The 20,981-nt window shown below is 43.2% G+C and overlaps 1 protein-coding gene across 1 annotated transcript in view; it reads right to left on the bottom strand.

Moving 5' to 3' along the window:
• sik2b (salt-inducible kinase 2b) overlaps nucleotides 1-20,981 on the bottom strand; it is a 66,647-nt gene that overhangs the window by 18,260 nt on the left and 27,406 nt on the right. Inside the window, 3 exon segments of the mRNA XM_046294920.1 lie at nucleotides 4,081-4,204; nucleotides 5,036-5,160; nucleotides 14,413-14,574. Of these exon segments, the coding sequence (XP_046150876.1) occupies nucleotides 4,081-4,204; nucleotides 5,036-5,160; nucleotides 14,413-14,574 (411 nt within the window).

Here is a 20,981-nt window from a genome sequence, read left to right as displayed (position 1 = left end):
ACCCCAAGCATACTTCCAAAGTTGTGGCAAAATGGCTTAAGGACAACTAAAGACAAGGTATTGAAGTGGCCATCACAAAGCCCTGACCTCAATCCTATAGAACATTTGTGGGCAGAACTGCAAAAGCGTGTGCGAGCAAAGACTTCAAACCTGACTCAGCTCTGTCAGGAGGAATGGGCCAAAATTCACCAAATGTATAATGGGAAGCTTGTGGAAGGCTACCCTAACCGTTTAACCCAAGTTCAACAAATGAAAGGCAATGCTACCAAATACTAATTGAGTGTATGTAAACTTCTGACCCACTGGGAATGTGATGAAAGAAATAAAAGCTGAAATAAATAATTCCCTCAAATATTATTCTGACATTTCACATTCTTAAAATATAGTGGTGATCCTAACTGACCTAAGACAGGGAATTTTTACTAGAATTAAATGTCAGGAATGTGATAAACTGAGTTTAAATATATTTGGCTAAGGTATATTCCAGCACATTCCCAGTGGGTCAGACGTTTACATACACTAAATTAGTATTTGGTAGCATTGCCTTTAAATTGTTTAACTTGGGTCAAACGTGCCTCACGGTTGGGATGGTGTTCTTCAGCTTGCAAGCTCCCCCACTTTTCCTCCAAACATAATGATGGTCATTATGGCCAAACAGTTCTATTTTGTTTCAGAGGACGATCTTTGTCCCCATGTGCAGTTGCAAACCGTAGTCTGGCTTTTTTATGGTTTTGGAGCCGTGGATTCTTCCTTGCTGAGCGGCCTTTCAGGTTATGTCGATATAGGATGTTTTTACTGTGGATATAGATACTTTTGTACCGGTTTCCTCCAGCATCTTCACGAGGTCCTTTGCTGTTGTTCTGGGATTTATTTGCACTTTTCGCACCAAAGTACGTTCATCTCTAGGAGACAGAACGCGTCTCCTTCCTGAGCTGTATGACGGCAGCGTGGTCCCATTGTGTTTATACTTTAGTACTATTGTTTGTACAGATGAACGTGGTACCTTCAGGCATTTCGAAATTGCTCCCAAGGATGAACCAGACTTGGAGGTCTACAATTTTTTTCTGAGGCTGATTTCTTTTGATTATCCCATGATATCAAGCAAAGAGGTACAGAGTTTGAAGGTAGGCCTTGAAATACATCCACAGGTACATCTCCAATTGACTCAAATGATGTCAATTAGCGTATCAGAAGCTTATAAAGCCATGACATAATTTTCTGGAATTTCCCAAGCTGTTTAACTTCTTCACGCACCCATCCCTTTAGCGGGATCATTTTCATCAACACTTGCTGATATACAGCGAGACAAATTCAAATGAAATTACTACAAATATATAATTATTAAATCACAAGTGCAATATAGCAAAAACACAGCTTAGCTTGTTGTTAATCCACCTGGCGTGTCACATTTCAATACAGTTTTCGGCGAAAGCATAACAAGCGTTTTTGTAAGAACATCTCTCTCAGTAGACAAAATATTACAAACACTAGCAGCCAAGTAGATTGGTCACGAAAGTCAGAAAAGCAATACATTAAATTGCTTACCTTTGATGATCTTCGGATGTTTGCACTCACGAGACAATAAATGTTCATTTTGTTCCATAAAGATTTTTATATATCCAAAATACCTCCATTTGTTTGGCGCGTTATGTTCAGAAATCCACAGGCTCAAGCGGTTACGACATCGCAGGCGAAAATTCCAAATAGTATCCGTAATGTCCACAGAAACATGTCAAACGTTTTTTATTTACTCTGCGAACACCCAGCCATCCACTGACACGATGTTATCTTTCTCGCTCATTTTTCAAAATAAAAGCCTGAAACTATCTATGTCTAAAGACTATTGACACCTTGAGGAAGCCATAGGAAAAGGAATCTGGTTGATATCCCTTTAAAATGGAGGCAAGGCATCCAATGGAACAGAGCGCTTTCAGGAAAAACAGCACTTTCTGGTTTAATTTTCCTCAGGTTTTCACCTGCAATATCAGTTCTGTTATACTCACATACAATATTTTGACAGTTTTAGAAACTTTATAGTGTTTTCTATCCTAATGTGACAAGTATATGCATATTCTAGTTTCTGGGCCTGAGAAATAGGCAGTTTCAAATGGGTACGTTTTTAGCCAAAAACAAAAATCCTGCCCCCTACACTCAAGAAGTTAAAGGCACAGTCAACTTTGTGTGTGTAAACTTCTGACCCCCCGGAATTGTGATACAGTGAATTATAAGTGAAATAATCTGTCTGTAAACAATTGTTGGGAAAATGATGTGTGTCATGCACAAAGTAGATGTCCTAACCAACGTGTCAAAACTATAATTTGTTAAAGATACACTTCTTGTTAATCCAGCCGCTGTGTCAGATTTCAAAAAGGCTTTATGGTGAAAGCAAACCATGCTATTATCTGAGGATAGCACCCCATCAAACAAAGACAGACAATCATAATTCAACCCGCCAGGAACGACACGAAACTCAGAAATAAAGATCTAATTCATGCCTTACCTTTGACGAGCTTCTTCTGTTGGCACTCCAAAATGTCCCATAAACATCACAAACGGTCCTTTTTTTCCATTAATTCCGTCGTTATATATCCAAAATGCCCATTTATTTGGCGAGTTTGATCCAGAAAAACACTGGTTCCAACTCGCGACACATGACTACAAAATATCTTATAAATTACCTGTAATCTTTGTACAAACATTTCAAACAACTTTCCTAATACAACTTTAGGTATTTTTTAACGTAAATAATCAATCAAATTTAAGACGTGATAACTGTGTTCAATACCGGAGGAAAACAAAGTGTAGCGAGCTTTCAGGTCGCGTGCCTCTATCAAACAGTACACTTCACTCGACCCTCGTTCTGGACAGCCTTAATTCTTCATTACTCAAAAGAAAAACATCAACTGATTTCTAAAGACTGTTGACATCAAGTGGAAGCGAAAGGAACGGCAAGCAACTGCCTTAGAATTCTAGATTCCAAATGAAAACCATTGAAAAGAGAGTGACCTCAACTTTTTTTTGTTTCCTGGATGGTTTGTCCTCGGGGTTTTGCCTGACAAATAAGTTGTTATACGCACAAACATCATTCAAACAGTTTTAGAAACTTCAGAGTGTTTTCTATCCAAATCGACTAACATATGCATATCCTAGCTTCTGGGCCTGAGTAGCAGGCAGTTTACTTTGTGCACGCTTTTCATCCGGATGTGAAAATACTGCCCCCTAGCATGAGAGGTTAACAAGACATTTGTGGAGTGGTTGAAAAACAAGATTTAATGACTCCAACCTAAGTGTATGTAAACTTCCAACTTCAACTGTATATATTTACAAAAATAATATATGGGGGATTGGAAATGATGCAGCCAACTACATTGATGGAAGCTACAATCTATCTGCAATAGTAAAGCTGATCTTCCGCCTAAAAAATAAATATAATACAAAAAAAATATATATATATATCTCAAAATAAAGTTGAGGTCACTCTCTTTTCAATATTTTCATTGGGAATCTAGAATTCTAAGGCAGTTGCTTGCAGTTCCTTTCGCTTTCACTTGATGGCAACAGTCTTATATATATATATATATAGTATCATGATGTCCCTGGCAATTCCCTGCCCTAGTAGTAGATGGGTTCCATTTTGGACAGGTGTTTCGAACAGGTATTTATGCAATGCAGTTGAGCCTCATGTCAAAAGCTATTCCTTACATGCTAGACCCCTGTGCAGTGGTGAGACACAACAGAGTGGATTCTGAAGAGCTCCAAGCAGCCATTTAAAGGGGTAATCCGGGATTGGTATATACATTTTTGGGGACTATTAAATTATGTCGCCATTGATTCGAGGAGATTAAAATTCTACAGCCCCATCCCTCAGCAGTTTACCAAAACAAGCGATGGAGTGACCATTTTGTTGTTTTTCATATCCCGTATTGCCCCTTTAATGTCCTCTACTGGTATCCACCAACGAACAAAAACCTTTCCAACAACACAGACTGCTTTTTGGCTTCGGATGGTGTTTTTCCATAGGAGCATTGGTGTTACTTCAGGCTTTTTTTGGGGTGTAAGCACTATGTTATTGAGTCTCACCTTCTGTCATGAAGTAGGGGATGCGGAAGCGACCCTCCAAGACGCGCTGTCGGAGCACGGGCAGGGTGGGGCCATCGAAGGGCAGGGCGCCACACACCAGCACGTACAGCACCACCCCCATACTCTACATTGAGACAGCCAACCACGCAGGCATGCACGCAGACAGACAGACACACACTAGGTCAGGGGCTGCAGTGGAAAAAATCTTTACACTCACATAACGAGATCAATCATGTACAAAGGTACCTAGATGTATGCGAGGGCGAGTTCAATATGCCGTAAAACAGGGAGGGCTATAAAAAGAGGTTGGGAAATCTTATGCTCGCACATGATGTTTTCACGGCACCTTTGAAAAAAGAGGGTAGGTAGGGCTATTTGGTTTATGGCAAGATGTAATTATCATAAACTTATCACTGCAAGGTTTAGAGGGAAAGCAAACAATTGATCAGCAGACTAGGGTTGTTGATTCACAATCAGATCCCCCAACGCAATCATGTCCAGTATCTTTAAAAAAAATCTCACCTCTCAGTTGAGCACCTTGGCTGCATCCCAAATGGCAACTTAATCCCTATACAGTGCACTGCTTTTGATAGGGCTCTGGTCAAAGGTAGTGCACTATGTGGGGAGTAGGGTACCATTTGGGACGCAGCACTTTGCCCCAGTTTTCTCTTTGTTTAATCTGATCGGAAGCACATTGGTTGGCCTCAATATTGCTTCTAATGCCCATGATTAGAGTAGGTCCAGTTTCAAAGACAATGTACAGTCAGTTCGGGGACACTCTGTGTGTAATACTAGCAGTACTAGTAGCAGTATTTGTGACTCCTCGCAGAGCAGGTGTGTCCCCAAAATGGACAGCCCATTCCTTATATAGTGCACTACTTGGGAACAAGGCCAATAGGGCACTATTGAGGGAATAGGGAGGCCATTTAGGATGCAAACAAGAGCATTGTCTTACCCAGATGTCCAGCTGGGGGCCCTCGTACTGTTGTCCCTCGAACACCTCCGGAGCGGCGTAGGGTGGGCTGCCGCACCACGTGGCCAGGGGCTCTCCGGGCTGGAAGAAGTTCCCGAAGCCAAAATCTAACAAAGGGGAGAATGACACGGTTAACTTCATTATTACACACCTTCACCTTGAGTTCTTCTGACCATAGATAGTATGGAGAGTTCTGCCTGGGCACATTTGGCTGGCTGAGTAAGTGAGCAACGGATGGTAAGAGGTGAGGGAAGGATGGAAGGGAACGGCTCGGAACAGAGGGAGATGCAGACAGAACAGTGACTACTCAGGGAGAAAGAGAGCGAGGTAGAGGGAGAAACAGCAGACGGGTCAGAGGATCAGAAGGTGGCTGATTCACTGACTACCTATAGCACAGGGGTAGCTTTAAAGCTAGATCCAGATTAGAACAAACAAATGTGTGTGTGCATGCGGTCAAAATATAGTGTGCACTACTCTGGTCAAAAGGAGTACACACTATTTAGAGAATAGGGTGTTATTTAGGACGCACTGTAGAACAACCTGACGTTGCTTTTTTTTTGCCAATGCGATATGTAATGCGCAATATGTAATGCACATATTTGTGTGTTGCGGCCATTGATGGGCTAGCTGGGCCTTCATGAGGTCATCTCACAGGAGACTGACTTTAGCTCATAGAATGACTGTTTTGATTGTTCCAAGGAAGGAAGAGAGAGCGAGAGACAAACTTACAACTTGATCTTAATCATAGCTTCAACTTCCAACAACGTGTTGCCAAATCTTTTACCAGTATGAAGCCGCTCGCTTTTACTTTTGCAAATTGCCCCCCCCCCACCCCCCTTTCATTCTCTATCTGTCTCACTCCCTCACTTGTCTGTTCCTTATGTTTAAGATTCTATTTGAATACATTTCAGTGTCGTTGCCCTCGAGTATGAGAATGGAGAGACCGTTATCTGTGGAGCCCGACGGTGTTAAAGGACCCTGTTGTAACAACTAACATTTATCAGATGAATAACTATTTTTAGTATTTGTTTTTAATCACCATCATCACAGCTATATAAAGCCAAGGGAAGAAGATGCGTTTCGACAAATACAAATATTAATAATCTGGTTTACGTAATGGGGGCAGGTAGTGTTGGACCTCGTGGCACAAAGCAGTGTTCAACAGCTTTTCAAATTGATTTAGTCTCTTCATTGCTCCGGCCAAATGATGCGCTCACCCCTCCCTGAGTGATTGTCGACCCTGTGAGATCCAATGTCCAAGATCAACCCATATCAAGCTGCAGCAGTGTCCCTGTCTGCATCCTAAACGCAAATCTATTCCATTTCTAGGGCACTACTTTTGACCAAGGCCCAGTGGGAAGCCCATAGGCAGTACTTCAGACTAACATTTGACTAACTCGAACAGGAAGTACCATTGACACGATCAATATGGAAGGGTTCCAATGAAGTGGATGCTAAGCTACAGGACTGTTTCGCTAGTACAGACAGGAATATGTTCCCGTGATTCAAACGATAACATTGAGTAGTTTACCACATCAATCACGGACACTTATAACAAATCCCGCTAAGACTTCCGACGAGCCATCAAAGAGTAAAAATGTCAAAACAGGACTAAGATCAAATCCTGCTATGCCGGCTTTGACGCTTGTTGGATGTGTCAGGACTTACAACTATTACGGATTACAAAGAGTGAGCATGATGTGAGCATACCAGACAAACTAAATTCCTTCTATGTTCACTTTGAGGCAAGCAACACTGAACCATGCATGAGAGCACCAGCTGTTCCTGGACGAGTGTGTGACATTGCTCTCCGTAGCCAATGTGAGCTAAACCATTAAACAGGTTAACATTCACAAGGCTGCATTGTCAGAAGAATTACCAGGACACATACTCAGAGCATGCACTGACCAGCTGGCAAGTGTCTTCACTGACCTTTTCAACCTCTCCCTGACCCAGTCTAACACCTACATATTTCAAGCAAACCACCATAGTCCCTGTGCCCAAGAACGTCAAGGTAACCTGTCTAAATGACTGTCGCACCGTAGCACTCACATCTGTAGCCATGAAATGCTTTGAAAGGTTGGTCACAAGTTACATCAAAACCATCATCCCAGACACCCTGGGCCCACTCCAATTTGCATACCGTCCCATAGACGACACACTCTCTATTGCGCTCCACACTGCCCTCTCCCACCTGGACAAGAGGAACACCTACATATGAACGCTGTTCATTGATTACAAATCAAAATAACATTTTATTGGTCATATACACATGGTTAGCAGATGTTAATGCGAGTGTAGCGAAATGCTTGTGCATTTCAAAATAGTTCCGACAGTTCAGTACTGTCTAACAAGTAATCAAATAATCCCCAACTACCACCCAATACAAACAAATCTAAAGGGATAGAATAAGAATATGCACATAAATATATGGGTGAGTGGCATAGGCAAAATGCAATAGATGGTATAAAATACAGTATATACATATGAGATGAGTAATGTAAACATTATTAACGTGGCAATGTTTAAAGTGACTAGTGAGTTTATGTAGGCAGCAGCCTCTGAGTTAGTGATAGCTGTTAATCAGTCTGATGGCTTTGAGATAGCTGTTTTTCAGTCTCTCGGTCCCAGCTTTGATGCACCTGTACTGACCTCGCCTTCTGGATGGTAGCGGGGTGAACAGACAGTGGCTCGGGTGGTTGTTGATCTTGATTCTCTTTTTGGCCTTCCTGTGACATTGGGTGCTGTAGGTGTCCTGGCAGGTAGTTTGCTCCCGGTGATGCGTTGTGCAGACTGCACCACCCTCTGGAGAGCCTTGCGGTTGAGGGCAGTGCAGTTGCCATACCAGGCGGTGATACAGCCCGACAGGATGCTCTCGATTGTACATCTGTAAAAGTTTGTCAGGGATTTAGGTGACAAGCCAAATTTCTTCAGCCTCCTGAGATTGAAGAGGCGCTGTTGCGCCTTCTTCGCCACACTGTCTGTGTGGGTGGACCATTTCAGTTCGTCTGGGATGTGTACACAGATGTCTACGATAATCTCCTTTGTTTTGTTGAGTGAGGTCGTTTTCCTGATACCACACTTCGAGTGCCCTCACAACACACCCTTGTGGGGCCCCAGTGTTGAGGGTCAGCGAAGTGGAGATGTTGTTTATTACCTTCACCACCAGGGGGCGGCCCGTCAGAAAGTCCAGGACTCAATTGCACAGGGCAGGGTTGAGACGCAGGGCCTCCAGCTTGATAATGAGCTTGGAGGGCACTATGGTGTTGAATGCTGAGCTGTAGTCAATGAACAGCATTCTTAAATAGGTATTCCTCTTGGGATAGGGCAGTGTGATGGTGATTGCATCGTATGTGGACCTGTTTTTTGTGGTATGCAAACTGAAGTGGGTTTAGGGTGGCAGGTAAGGTGGAGGTGATATGATCCTTGACTAGTCTCCCAAAGCACTTCATGATGACAGAAGTGAGTGCTACAGGGCGGTAGTCATTTAGTTCAGTTAGCTTTGCCTTCTTGGGTACAGGAACAATGGTGGCCATCTTGAAGCATGTGGGGACAGCAGACTAGGATAGGGAGCGATTGAATATGTCCATAAACACACCAGCCAGCTTGTCTGAGCATGCTGAGGACATATTCCCAGTCCTCTTTCCATGGTTAAATACGGTGGTTCACACTTTCAGTTTCGTGCGAATGCCGCCATCCAAAGGTTTTTGGTTAGGGTCGGTTTTAATGGTCACAACATCTCCAATGCACTTCCTTATAAACTCACTCACAGAGCCAGCGTATGTATAGATCAATGTTATTCTCTGAGGCTGCCTGGAAGATTTCCCAGTCCATGTGATCAAAACAATTTTGAAGCGTGGTCAGACCAGCGTTGAATGGTTCTAGTCACGGGTACATCCTGTTTGAGGACGGTAGGAGCAAGGTTGAGTCGTGGTCAGATTTGCCGAAGTGAGGGCTCCCTATAGCTCAGCATTCAACACGATAGTGTCCTACTAGCTCATCACTAAGCTCAGGATACTGGAATTGAACACCTCCCACTGTAACTGGATCCTGAAATTCTTGACAGGCCGCCCCCAAGTGGTGAGGGTAGACAACAACACATCCGCCATGTTGACCCTCAACACGGGCCACTCAGGGGTGCGTGCTTGGTCTCCGCCTGTACTCATTTGAGATTTAGCAGACAGTGTTATCCAGAGCAGCTTAGTGCATTCATCTTAAGATGAACATCCCCCGTTTCTCTGTACTGATAAATGTTTTAGGGAGCCTGAGCACGCAGGTACGACTACCTGGCCTGCTGCTCGGTAATGTAGGAACGTTTTTTTAATTTAAAAAATACTTTATTATTGAAATGGAACAGTTCCATGAAAATGCACATATAAAATAATAACTGGTACACAGAACAGTAGAATAAATTGTAATTTTCCCCAACCTTGAAACTCATGCACCGCCTATGAAATCTTTATAAAATAATTACCTTCAAGTCCATGGTCGTATTTTGCCTATAGGCGACTTTGAAGCAAGGTAAGACATGCCTCATAACATGAAATAAAACTTTCAGCTTTCAAACAATTACATATAATTTCAAAGTGCATACTGCCTCCAGCTCACATTGTAAAGTGATGGGTGACACGCTAATATGATAGCCTGTTGCCTGTACTTTAATGGGAGGTGTGCTTCAATGAATAGTTGAGAAATAAAACATAGAATTTTAATTGTGCACCAAAACTGTTAACAACATGCCTTTAGAATGGTTGCGCAAGGAATTGGCTTATAAAAGCACGTGTTTTACACCAGCAGCAATCAACTGGGAGCTGCAGCAGAAATCACACTCAAAATTGTCTCTGTATGCTGTGCGCGTCTGATAGTTGTGCTGGATAAATAAGATATGCCTACATTATGACTAACGGAAATACACAATTTAATTCCTCTAAATTATGCAAATTACCCTATAGACTGAAAAGCATGACGGTCAAATGTATTTATATCAACTGGTATTTCCATAAATGAATAAACAGCATTTTTCTCCCAGTCATTTTGGCCGGCAACAGATTTATTTAAATGGCCTTTTCATAAAGGCAAAAACGGGCAATTGCCAGCTAAAGGAAACACTGTGATGTATTTTTTAAATTGATTTTTATTTCACCTTTATTTAACCAGGTAGGCTAGTTGAGAACAGGTTCTCATTTGCAACTGCGACCTGGCCAAGATAAAGCATAGCAGTGTGAACAGACAACACAGAGTTACACATGGAGTAAACAATTAACAAGTCAATAACACAGTAGAGAAAAAAAGGGGAGTCTATATACAATGTGTGCAAAAGGCATGAGGAGGTAGGCAAATAATTACAATATTGCAGATTAACACTGGAGTGATAAATGATCAGATGATCATGTACAGGTAGAGATATTGGTGTGCAAAAGAGCAGAAAAGTAAATAAATAAAAACTGTGGGGATGAGGTAGGTGAAAATGGGTGGGCTATTTACTAATAGATTATGTACAGCTGCAGCGATCGGTTAGCTGCTCAGATAGCTGATGTTTGAAGTTGGTGAGGGAGATAAAAGTCTCCAACTTCAGCGATTTTTGCAATTCGTTCCAGTCACAGGCAGCAGAGTACTGGAACGAAAGGCGGCCGAATGAGGTGTTGGCTTTAGGGATGATCAGTGAGATACACCTGCTGGAGCGCGTGCTACGGATGGGTGTTGCCATCGTGACCAGTGAGCTGAGATAAGGCGGAGCTTTGCCTAGCATGGCCTTGTAGATGACCTGGAGCCAGTGGGTCTGGCGACGAATATATAGCGAGGGCCAGCCGACTAGAGCATACAAGTCGTAGTGGTGGGTAGTATAAGGTGCTTTAGTGACAAAAACGGATGGCACTGTGATAAACTGCATCCAGTTTGCTGAGAAGAAAGAGTGTTGGAAGCAATTTTGTAGATGACATCGCCGAAGTCGAGGACCGGTAGGGTAGTTTTACTAGGGTAAGCTTGGCAGCGTGAGTGAAGGAGGCTTTGTTGCGGAATAGAAAGCCGACTCTTGATTTGATTTTCGATTGGAGATGTTTGATATGGGTCTGGAAGGAGAGTTTGCAGTCTAGCCAGACACCTAGGTACTTATAGGTGTCCACATATTCAAGGTCGGAACCATCCAGTGTGGTGATGCTAGTCGGGCAAGCGGGTGCAGGCAGGGATCGGTTGAAAAGCATGCATTTGGTTTTACTAGCGTTTAAGAGCAGTTGGAGGCCATGGAAGGAGTGTTGTATGGCATTGAAGCTCGATTGAAGGTTAGATAGCACAGTGTCCAATGACGGGCCGAAAGTGTATAGAATGGTGTCGTCTGCGTAGAGGTGGATCAGGGAAACGCCCGCAGCAAGAGCAACATCATTGATATACACAGAGAAAAGAGTCGGCCCGAGAATTGAACCCTGTGGCACCCCCATAGAGACTGCCAGAGGACCGGACAACATGCCCTCCGATTTGACACACTGAACTCTGTATACCAGACTGCACATCACACACTTAACAGCAGCAGGGCAGCATTGCCATTGACCAGCCTATCTAAAACACAAGGTTTCTTAACCGTCATCTAAAATGTACACAAAATCCATCCCATGCACGTCTGGATTATAGTCTAGTAATACTGTGAATCTGGGTTTACTGAATGATAGTAATCTGAAATATGCTTCTCCCCCCCTTTTTTATACCTCACATGACAAATTGGCTCTAGCAATGCAATTGCATCAAGGTCAAAATGTGACAATGAGAGGCAAAGGCATGGTACACGTACGTCTAGATTTAGCCTTGGCTTTAGCCTACATTTGAACTAGAGACAAAAGAAGCGGTCAATCCTACACCTCAAGCCTATAAGTAAGTTGTAGATTGAGGCGGCAGGTAGCCTAGTGGTTAGAGCGTTGGACCAGTAACCGAGAGGTTGCTAGATCAAAATCCCTGAGCTGACAAGGTCAAAATCTGTCGTTCTGCCCGAGACCGTCATTGTAAGTAAAAATTTGTTCTTAACTGACTTGCTTAGTTAAATAAAAAAAATAAAAAAATAGACTAGGTGAGATAATGATATGACGGTGAGAGTCACGGCAAGGCAGACTAAGGAAGGAGTGAGGGTTTATCAGAGGAGCTGACCCACTTTGCGGGCTGCATACTGAGCAGCGCGGCTGGCTGACGTCAATGTTCCCAACAGGCCAGGGGCTCGCTATGTGTGGACGGTGGGCTGTGCAACGCCGCGCCCAGCCCCGATCACTCTGTGTCCCAAATGGATCCCTTTTTCCTATTGAGTGCACTACTTCGGAGGAGGGCTCTGGTCAAAAGTAGTGCACTAAATTAAGAATAAAGTGTAATATGGGATGTAGACACTATCTAGACTACTTACTGTTCCAAATATTGGGGGGGGTCAACGCTAGCTAGTAGCCAACAGTGGTTGTGTGTTTATAATGAGGGATAATGCGATGTGTCCTTGCGCAAGTTGATACAAGTGCATAGAGAGCTCAGCTTACTATGGAGATTTATACAGCTGGGGAAATGTGTGTGTGGTATTATCCTGTCTGAGGTACAAAAGCATACATTTTGGCCATATCAAATGACTTCCACCACTGGGGAGGATGAATGAGGGGGTGGCTGAATGATGATATAACACCTGCACCATGAACATGTTATTCTGTGTAGCGGGTGGCCTTTCAGCTTGGTCCATGAACAATAAAACAAGACATACTATGGGGGGGGTGTACCCCTGTGATCAAATGTTTTCTCAATCCATTTAAGAGGCTTCCTGATAAGTGCATGATCAGGCTGCTTCTTAGAACGTGCTGAGCTCGCTTACACACACACACACACACACACAGACACAGACACAGACACAGACACAGACACAGACACAGACACAGACACAGACACAGACACAGACACAGACACAGACACAGACACACACACACACACACACACACACACACACACACACACACACACACACACACACACACACACTCTTTGAAGTGGAAACAAAGGCAACACCCCCCGCTGCCTGGCACTTGGGTGACCTTTCCTTGACTGACCATCAACCACCACAGCACCACAGAGCTTCTGAGCGATTGACCACCAGGGCAGTTCTGGGTATACAAAAGGAGACCTTTAGAAAGGGGGACTAATGTGGCAGTAAATCCTCTTATTTGAGGATGAAACATGAACCACACAATGTCCTTCAGTGAGGTAAAACAGGGGTTAAATATCACTGGGGGAATATTTATCTGTTTCTCTGTGCAGTGAGTCTCTTAAATCCAGAGAGACTCGAACAAAACAACAAACTTCCTCATCTAAGCCAAGCAAAGCACAGGATGTACCAATGTTCTTGTGTGCCTGCTTGATGTATTTGTAATCCTAGGTTAATGTCGTTTCATTGGTCAGTTTCTCAAAATAAGTACCTTCCCCAACAATTGGATCGGAGTTATTGTGGTGGCAATATTGCCTTTGGTAATAACAGCAACCACCCGCCACCACTCACAACAACTGATCATCTTCTCTTACACCCAGAGAGACAGACTGGTTTGTGTTCATTAGACATCAAACAGAACAAAACTGACTAAAACCGAGGGACTACAGGGACTCATTTTCATTTTCAGCTGAAAAATGTTTGGAAACGATTTCCATTCCTGCCCTAATGAACACGGCCAAGGAAGGAAAACAGGCTTCTTAGGAAGCCCCGGGCCACGTCTCTCTCTCCATCAGTCACTGTCCGGAATAGCCTAGATCTAACACCCCTGGAGCAGGAACAGGGGGACTCTGTGGGCATGCGCACATCGTATCACCGTGTCTGAAACTCAGAACACTCCTTCTCGCCTGGCACTCTCCCAGATGCTCGATGACATTTTTCACTGGCCCGCTCAAAATGCCATCTTCCTGATAATGCAACAGCAGCCCAGGGCTCTGTGCAGTACGGCCTAGCTTCAGCTCCCGCTTCCCTCATCTAGCTGGGGGACTTTGGTTGCCTCTCAACACAGTGCAAATGGCCTGCTCTGGTCGTTAGACATTTCAGAACTGAACTGTCGCTGAGGTCATTGCTCCTGGCCATGTAATCCAACAGCAATGTTCTGATCAAAACAAGTTGTGAAGTTGTTCTCACTGCAATATAAAAGACTTGGTTTCCATTTTCTAGGCCTATGTCGATTTACAGGTTCTTCATGACTTTGTGAAAATCTCACACAGTCCATCCCGCTGGCAATTCCAAGATTATTCTTAGGTTACCCTGAAACACTAAGAGTAGGGTTGCAAAATTCATGTAACTTTGTCAAAAACGTCACAGGTAATTGGATCAGGAAAAAACAGACAAAACTTCTGGCTTTAATGCACCGACCGCCTACCTGCTATCTTGATGTTCATGTGTCCGTCCAGCAGCAGGTTCTCAGCCTTCAGGTCTCGGTGGACTATGTTGCGGTTGTGGCAGTACTCCACCGCTGACAGGATCTGCCAGAACTTGCGCCGCGCTTCCAGCTCGCTCAGTCTCCCGTGTTTGGCCAGGTAGTCTAGAGAGGGGGAGAGGGTCATAAGTTCAGATGTCTTACATTCAAATCAGGGGTGGCTAGGATGCAAAGGCCTCAAACATGTAGACTTGTGTTCTCAAAGTCTTCTTCCTAGCTAAGGCTTGCTAGACTACATATTAGACCAAATCCATCAGTGTAACTAATAGAATCACCACTCTGCTCATGCCTGAACAGTAATTGGCTAGTACAATTCCATTTGGGTTTGTTTAGCCAATTCCATGTTTGTAGAGTACAATCACAGAGGCATGGAATACCTCAGCTCGATCAACTACTCTTACAGTAACCACCCTTCTCCCAGCCAGACAGCCAGCCGACAGAGGATAGGACAGTGATGAGCCACAATCAGGAGCCTGGCCTGTGATTGGGTTGATGAAGCAGAGTAAACATCCCCCCGCATGGATGTAATCATGCGGTCAGTCACCACACCCAGGAGTGCTGGGTCAGCCCACGGGCCCTGAGCCAGCCAAGCCCACAGACCCAGCCCTAACAGGCCCAACTAACACAGACACTGCTCTGCTGGGTAGTAACAAACACATTATAGCCTATGCCTACTTTAACACACAGAAAACATTCAAAATGAAGGGATTGACCAATTTATTTCCTCATCAGCCAACTAGGAGGGAGGTTACTCAGAACTGGCCTGTTTGTGCATGAGGAATTAAAGGGCTCCTGAGTGGCGCAGCGGTCTAAAGCACTGAATCTCAGTGCTGGAGGTGTCAATACACACACACACACACACACACACACACACACACACACACACACACACACACACACACACACACACACACACACACACACACACACACACACACACACACACACACACACACACACACACACACACACACACACACACACACACACACACACACACACACAGTCGGAAGTTTACATACACCTTAGCCAAATACATTTGCAGCGCAGTATTTTTTATATATATATTTTTTTACAATTCCTGACATTTAATCATAGTAAAAATTCCCTGTCTTTGGTCAGTTAGGATCACCACTTTATTTTAAGAACGTGAAATGTCAGAATAATAGTAGAGAATGATATATTTCAGCTTTTATTTCTTTCATTACATTCCCAGTGGGTCAGAAGTTTACATACATTCAATTAGTATTTGGTAGCATTGCCCTTACATTGTTTAACTTGGGTCAAACGGTTAGGGTAGCCTTCCACAAGCTCCCACAATAAGTTGGGTGAATTTTGGCCCATTCCTCCTGACAGAGCTGGTCGTGTTTGTAGGCCTCCTTGCTCGCACACGCTTTTTCAGTTCTGCCCACAAATTGTCTATAGGATTGAGATCAGGGCTTTGTGATGGCCACTTCAATACCTTGACTTTGTTGTCCTTAAGCCATTTTGCCACAACTTTGGAAGTATGCTTGGGGTCATTGTCCATTTGGAAGACCCATTTGCGACCAAGCTTTAACTTCCTGACTGATGTCTTGAGATGTTGCTTCAAAATATCCACATAATTTTCCTGCCTCATGATGCCATCTATTTTGTGAAGAGCACCAGTCCCTCATGCAGCAAAGCACCCCCACAACATGATGCAGCCACCCCCGTGCTTCACTGTTGGGATGGTGTTCTTCGGGTGGCAAGTCTCCCCCTTTTCCTCCAAACATAACAATGGTCATTATGGCAAACAGTTCTATTTTTGTTTCATCAGACCAGAGGACATTTCTCCGAAAAGTACGATCTTTGTCCCCATGTGTAGTTGCAAACCGTAGTCTGGATTTTTTTATGGCGGTTTTGGAGAAATGGCTTCTTCCTTGCTGAGCGGCCTTTCAGGTTATGTCGATATAGGACTCGTTTTACTGTGGATATAGATACTTTTGTACCGGTTTCCTCCAGCATCTTCACAAGGTCCTTTACCGTTGTTCCGGGATTGATTTGCACTTTTTGCAACAAAGTACATTCATCTCTAGGAGACCGAACGCATCTCCTTCCTGAGCGGTATGACGGCTACATGGTCCCATGGTATTTATACTTGCGTACTATTTTGCGTTTGTACAGATGAACGTGGTACCTTCAGGCATTTGGAAATTGCTCCTAAGGATGAACCAGACTTGTGGAGGTCTACAATTTTCTGAGATCTTGGCTGATTTCTTTTGATTTTACCATGATGTCAAGCAGTTTGAAGGTAGGCCTTGAAATAAATCCACAAGTACACATCCAATTGACTCAAATTATGTCAATTAGCCTATCAGAAGCTTCAAAAGCTATGATGTCATTTTCTGGAATTTTCCAAGCTGTTTAAAAGCACAGTCAACTCAGTGTATGTAAACTTCTGACCCACTGGAATTGTGATACAATGAATTATAAGTGAAATAATTGGTCTGTTGGACATAATTGTTGGAAAAATTACTTGTAACATGCAAAGTAGATGTCCTAACCAACTTGCAAGAACTATACTTTGTTAACAAGAAATTTGTGGGGTGGTTGAAAAACTAGTTTTAATGACTCCAATTTAAGTTTATGTAAACTTCCTGACTTCAACTGTGTGTGTGTATATAAATATATAAAAATTGCTCATAAGAGGGGGAGGGAGTTACCTAACTCCAACGTCCCTCTGGCTGCTGCAATGTTGCGCAAAGAGCTGTATCACACTCTTCTGTCCTGACGTTTACGCTGCCTCTCTGAGGGACAAACAGGAGGAAACTATTTGGGCCACGCACCCTTTCCCTGAGACAAAAGCTTACATTTGAATCTATTTTGGACTTGGCTTATCTTGTTTTGGTTGACAACTAGAATAGTCTACATGTTAAAAAAAAATAAAAAATAATAATAAATAAATATATATATAAAAAACTCCCGCTGTCCATCTCTAACGATCATGGACCCATCATGGCTCGATTCTGTTTATATTTCTTTAATCAGTATTCAATGATGCTAATAGTCTATGCGAGCGCACACAGCAACTCCAAAAATGATTCTCGCTGCATAATCCACACTGAATTCCCTATCCAAGAGGTAACAGAGCACCAAGTCTGGGACCAAAAGGCTTCTTAACAGAGTCTACCCCCAAGCCACAAGACTGCTGAACAATTAATCAAATGGTGCAAATAAGAATTTCACGGTAAGATCTACACCTGTTGTATTCAGTGCATGTGGCATTTAAAAATAATTTGTAACTATCCGCAAATGTCAAATCAAATCAAACTCGTTACGCCAATTACAACCTTCAAATCCTGCAGGCCCATGAACAGATATAATGGGGGAGAGAATTAATACTTCCTAATTCATCGTTTCTCATCCAGCCTCATCAACAGCCTCTGAGGAACACTTTTCATGGCGGCCTCTTCACACCTCCAACCAGCAGGCAACCGTGCATGCAGGCTTGTACTTCACACCCTCACATAGCATGGAGGGAAGGAGACGGAGAGGAATGAGCACCCATATCCCTCTATCTACAGTAGGGCAAAATTACGTTGAAGAAATTCAGGTGCCCAACCAGAGTTTGGGTTTTTAGAGTCCGAGTCATTTCAAGTAATTTAGGTGGGGGTCGATGTTCCTCACAATAACACAGTTGACCATCCTGTGCTTAAACAAGAGGGCTTGATAAAAAATTACAGATGGAGCAAGGGCAATAGCAAGCATTACATTTACATTTACATTTAAGTCATTTAGCAGACGCTCTTATCCAGAGCGACTTACAAATTGGTGCATTCACCTTATGACATCCAGTGGAACAACCACTTTACAATAGTGCATCTAAATATTTTAAGGGGGGGGGGTGAGAAGGATTACTTTATCCTATCCTAGGTATTCATTAAGATTAAGAATTATAATCCACTCATATACAATGAGATCATCATGCAGATGGGAATGAACACGGCTAAAGTTCCAGGAAACTGTGACATAGATAGACAGTGCTTCTGATAAATGGTTAACTTCAGAGGAAATGAGAAAAACATTACACTGATTAGAGAGGGTGCCACATTTCATATTGTTACCCTTCTTGACTGAGGCTTGTCTTTGTGGCGTGTCACTACTAAAAAAAATGAAAAACGCACTTGGCATGGGAATGTGGTGAGGTGCTCTGAATAGAGACTGGGTGGGCTAGGGCTGCTGCAGCTACACAGCTATGCGATAAACCTCTCTGCATACACCGAGTAGTAGGCCTACAGCGGCCTCTTGCTCTATCGTACCTGACCGATCCCTCGCTAGAGAAAGTTTGGACTTTGGATCCTGGATATCTGTCTGGCTGGAATTAGCTGACACCATGACATTGGATCCTGGATACCTGTCTGGCTGGAATTAGCTGACACCATGACATTGGATCCTGGATACCTGTCTGGCTGGAATTAGCTGACACCATGACATTGGATCCTGGATACCTGTCTGGCTGGAATTAGCTGACACCATGACATTGGATCCTGGATACCTGTCTGGCTGGAATTAGCTGACACCATGACATTGGACAATAGAAGTGTTGTTCACTGTGTTACATACTATTTCTATTGCGTTGAAATAGACATTACGAGAAACACAACACAGAGGTTGACATGATTTTTGAAAGTTAATAATTATGCTGTGGCTGATGTACTAAACCACCCAGACACATAACATATACAGTCGTTCTGAACTGAGCTGCAGGACAAGAAGGAAACTGCTTAGGTGTCACCATGAGGCCATTGGGGATTTTAAACAGCTATAGAGTTCAATGGCTGTGATGGGAGAAAACTGAGGATGGATCAACAACATTGTAGTGACTACACATTAACTTAAATGACAGAGTGAAAAGGAGGAAGCCTATACAGAAAATACACATATACAGAATACAAATATTCCAAAACATGCATGGCACAAGTCACTAAAGTAATATTGCAAAGCCTTATGTTTGGGGCAAATCCAAAACAACACTCAGCCCCCTTATTTTCCAACATGCTGCAGCATTGTATGTGTTTGCCTGACATTGGCAAAGACTGGGGAATTATTCAGGATGAAAAGAAATGGGATGGAGCTAAGCACAGGCAAAATCCTAGAGAAAAACCTGCTTCAGTGTGCTTTATACCAGACACTGGGAGAGGAATTCACCTTTCAGCAGGATAATAACCTACAACACAAATCCAAATCTACACTGGAGTGACTTACCAAGAAGACAGTGAATGTTCCTGAGTGGTCAAGTTACAGTTGACTTGAATCTTCTTGAAAATCTATGGCATGACTTGATCTCCAACACCTTCACATAGCTTTAAGAATTTTTAACATAATAACGGGCAAATATTGCATAATATAGGTCTGCAAAGCTCTTATGAGACTTACCCAAGAAGACTCACAGCTGTAATCACTGCCAAAAGGTGTTTCTAACATGTATTGACTCAGGGGGGAATACTTATCTAATCAAGGTATTTGTGTGTTTTTTTTCTATTAATCTTTATAAAATCTTAGAATTCTTCCACTTTGACAGAGTATTTGGGTAGATCGTTGACACACACAAAAAAAATGTTTAATCCCTATTTGTAATGCAACAAAATGTGAAAAAAAGTTAAAGGGGGCGTAGACATTCTATAGGCACTGTACTAGCTAGAAGGTAAACCAGCCCTGGCAAGCCAGACTTTCAGCATCAGTGTTAGCCTAATCTGTTCCTTTCACACACTAGCAACAGCGTTTGGTTCACTCCAGAGCGCTTCCGCTAAGGGCTAATGACACAAAAAAAGCACATTCATCACACCAGTAGATGTATGAGTAATGCACTGCTTGAACGTCAGAAGGGACAAGGAGGAGGACCGACAACATGGCAGCACAGTCAGGTGTACTCAGTCAAAGAAGTGTTGCATTTTGGGAAAAAGAGGGGGAGTGGGGGTGAATGATGAATCACAGATCTAGGACAGGGTGTTAAAAACAATGAGGAAAAAGCTCAGAAGAGCACCGAGTTCCAGGTCTGTTGGGGAGATGTGTAATCTTTTAACAGCTGCTCAGGTTTAGAAGAGATTGGATAGCCGAGCGAGAGCAGGACCCGGCGTCCATAAATTTCTGTGCTGGCCAGCATCCAGACAGCCAAGCAGAACCTGCCCACCGAACAAGGGCAATAACGACGCTCTCCTGCCTTCAACGTCTCAGCTCCAAATGTATTTTCCTGAAACTTAGTGCTGAAGTAAAGACGTACCCATAGGCTACACAATCCAACACTTACCGAGCATGACCCAGGTCAAATCAGCCAGCAAAGAGATGATACTAGTGTCAGGTGAGTCAACAGTGGAGCCAAGCCTTTTCAGCTCAGAAAAAAAACAGATACCTACTGAGTAACAGAAGAATAAACATTATAGACCCAACTATTGCAGCAGACAAAAGAAGTTGACAGGCAAAATTAATCTCGCCGGGGCACTCTATCAAGAAGACAGATGTGTTCAGGCCTAGTCAATAAAACCCATCCACCC

Source organism: Oncorhynchus gorbuscha, linkage group LG13 (assembly GCF_021184085.1).
Source record: "Oncorhynchus gorbuscha isolate QuinsamMale2020 ecotype Even-year linkage group LG13, OgorEven_v1.0, whole genome shotgun sequence".
In the NCBI taxonomy this organism is placed as follows: Eukaryota; Metazoa; Chordata; class Actinopteri; order Salmoniformes; family Salmonidae; genus Oncorhynchus; species Oncorhynchus gorbuscha.
The sequence above is the reverse complement of the archived record's forward strand: the minus strand, read 5'-3'. Positions and strand labels throughout refer to the sequence as shown.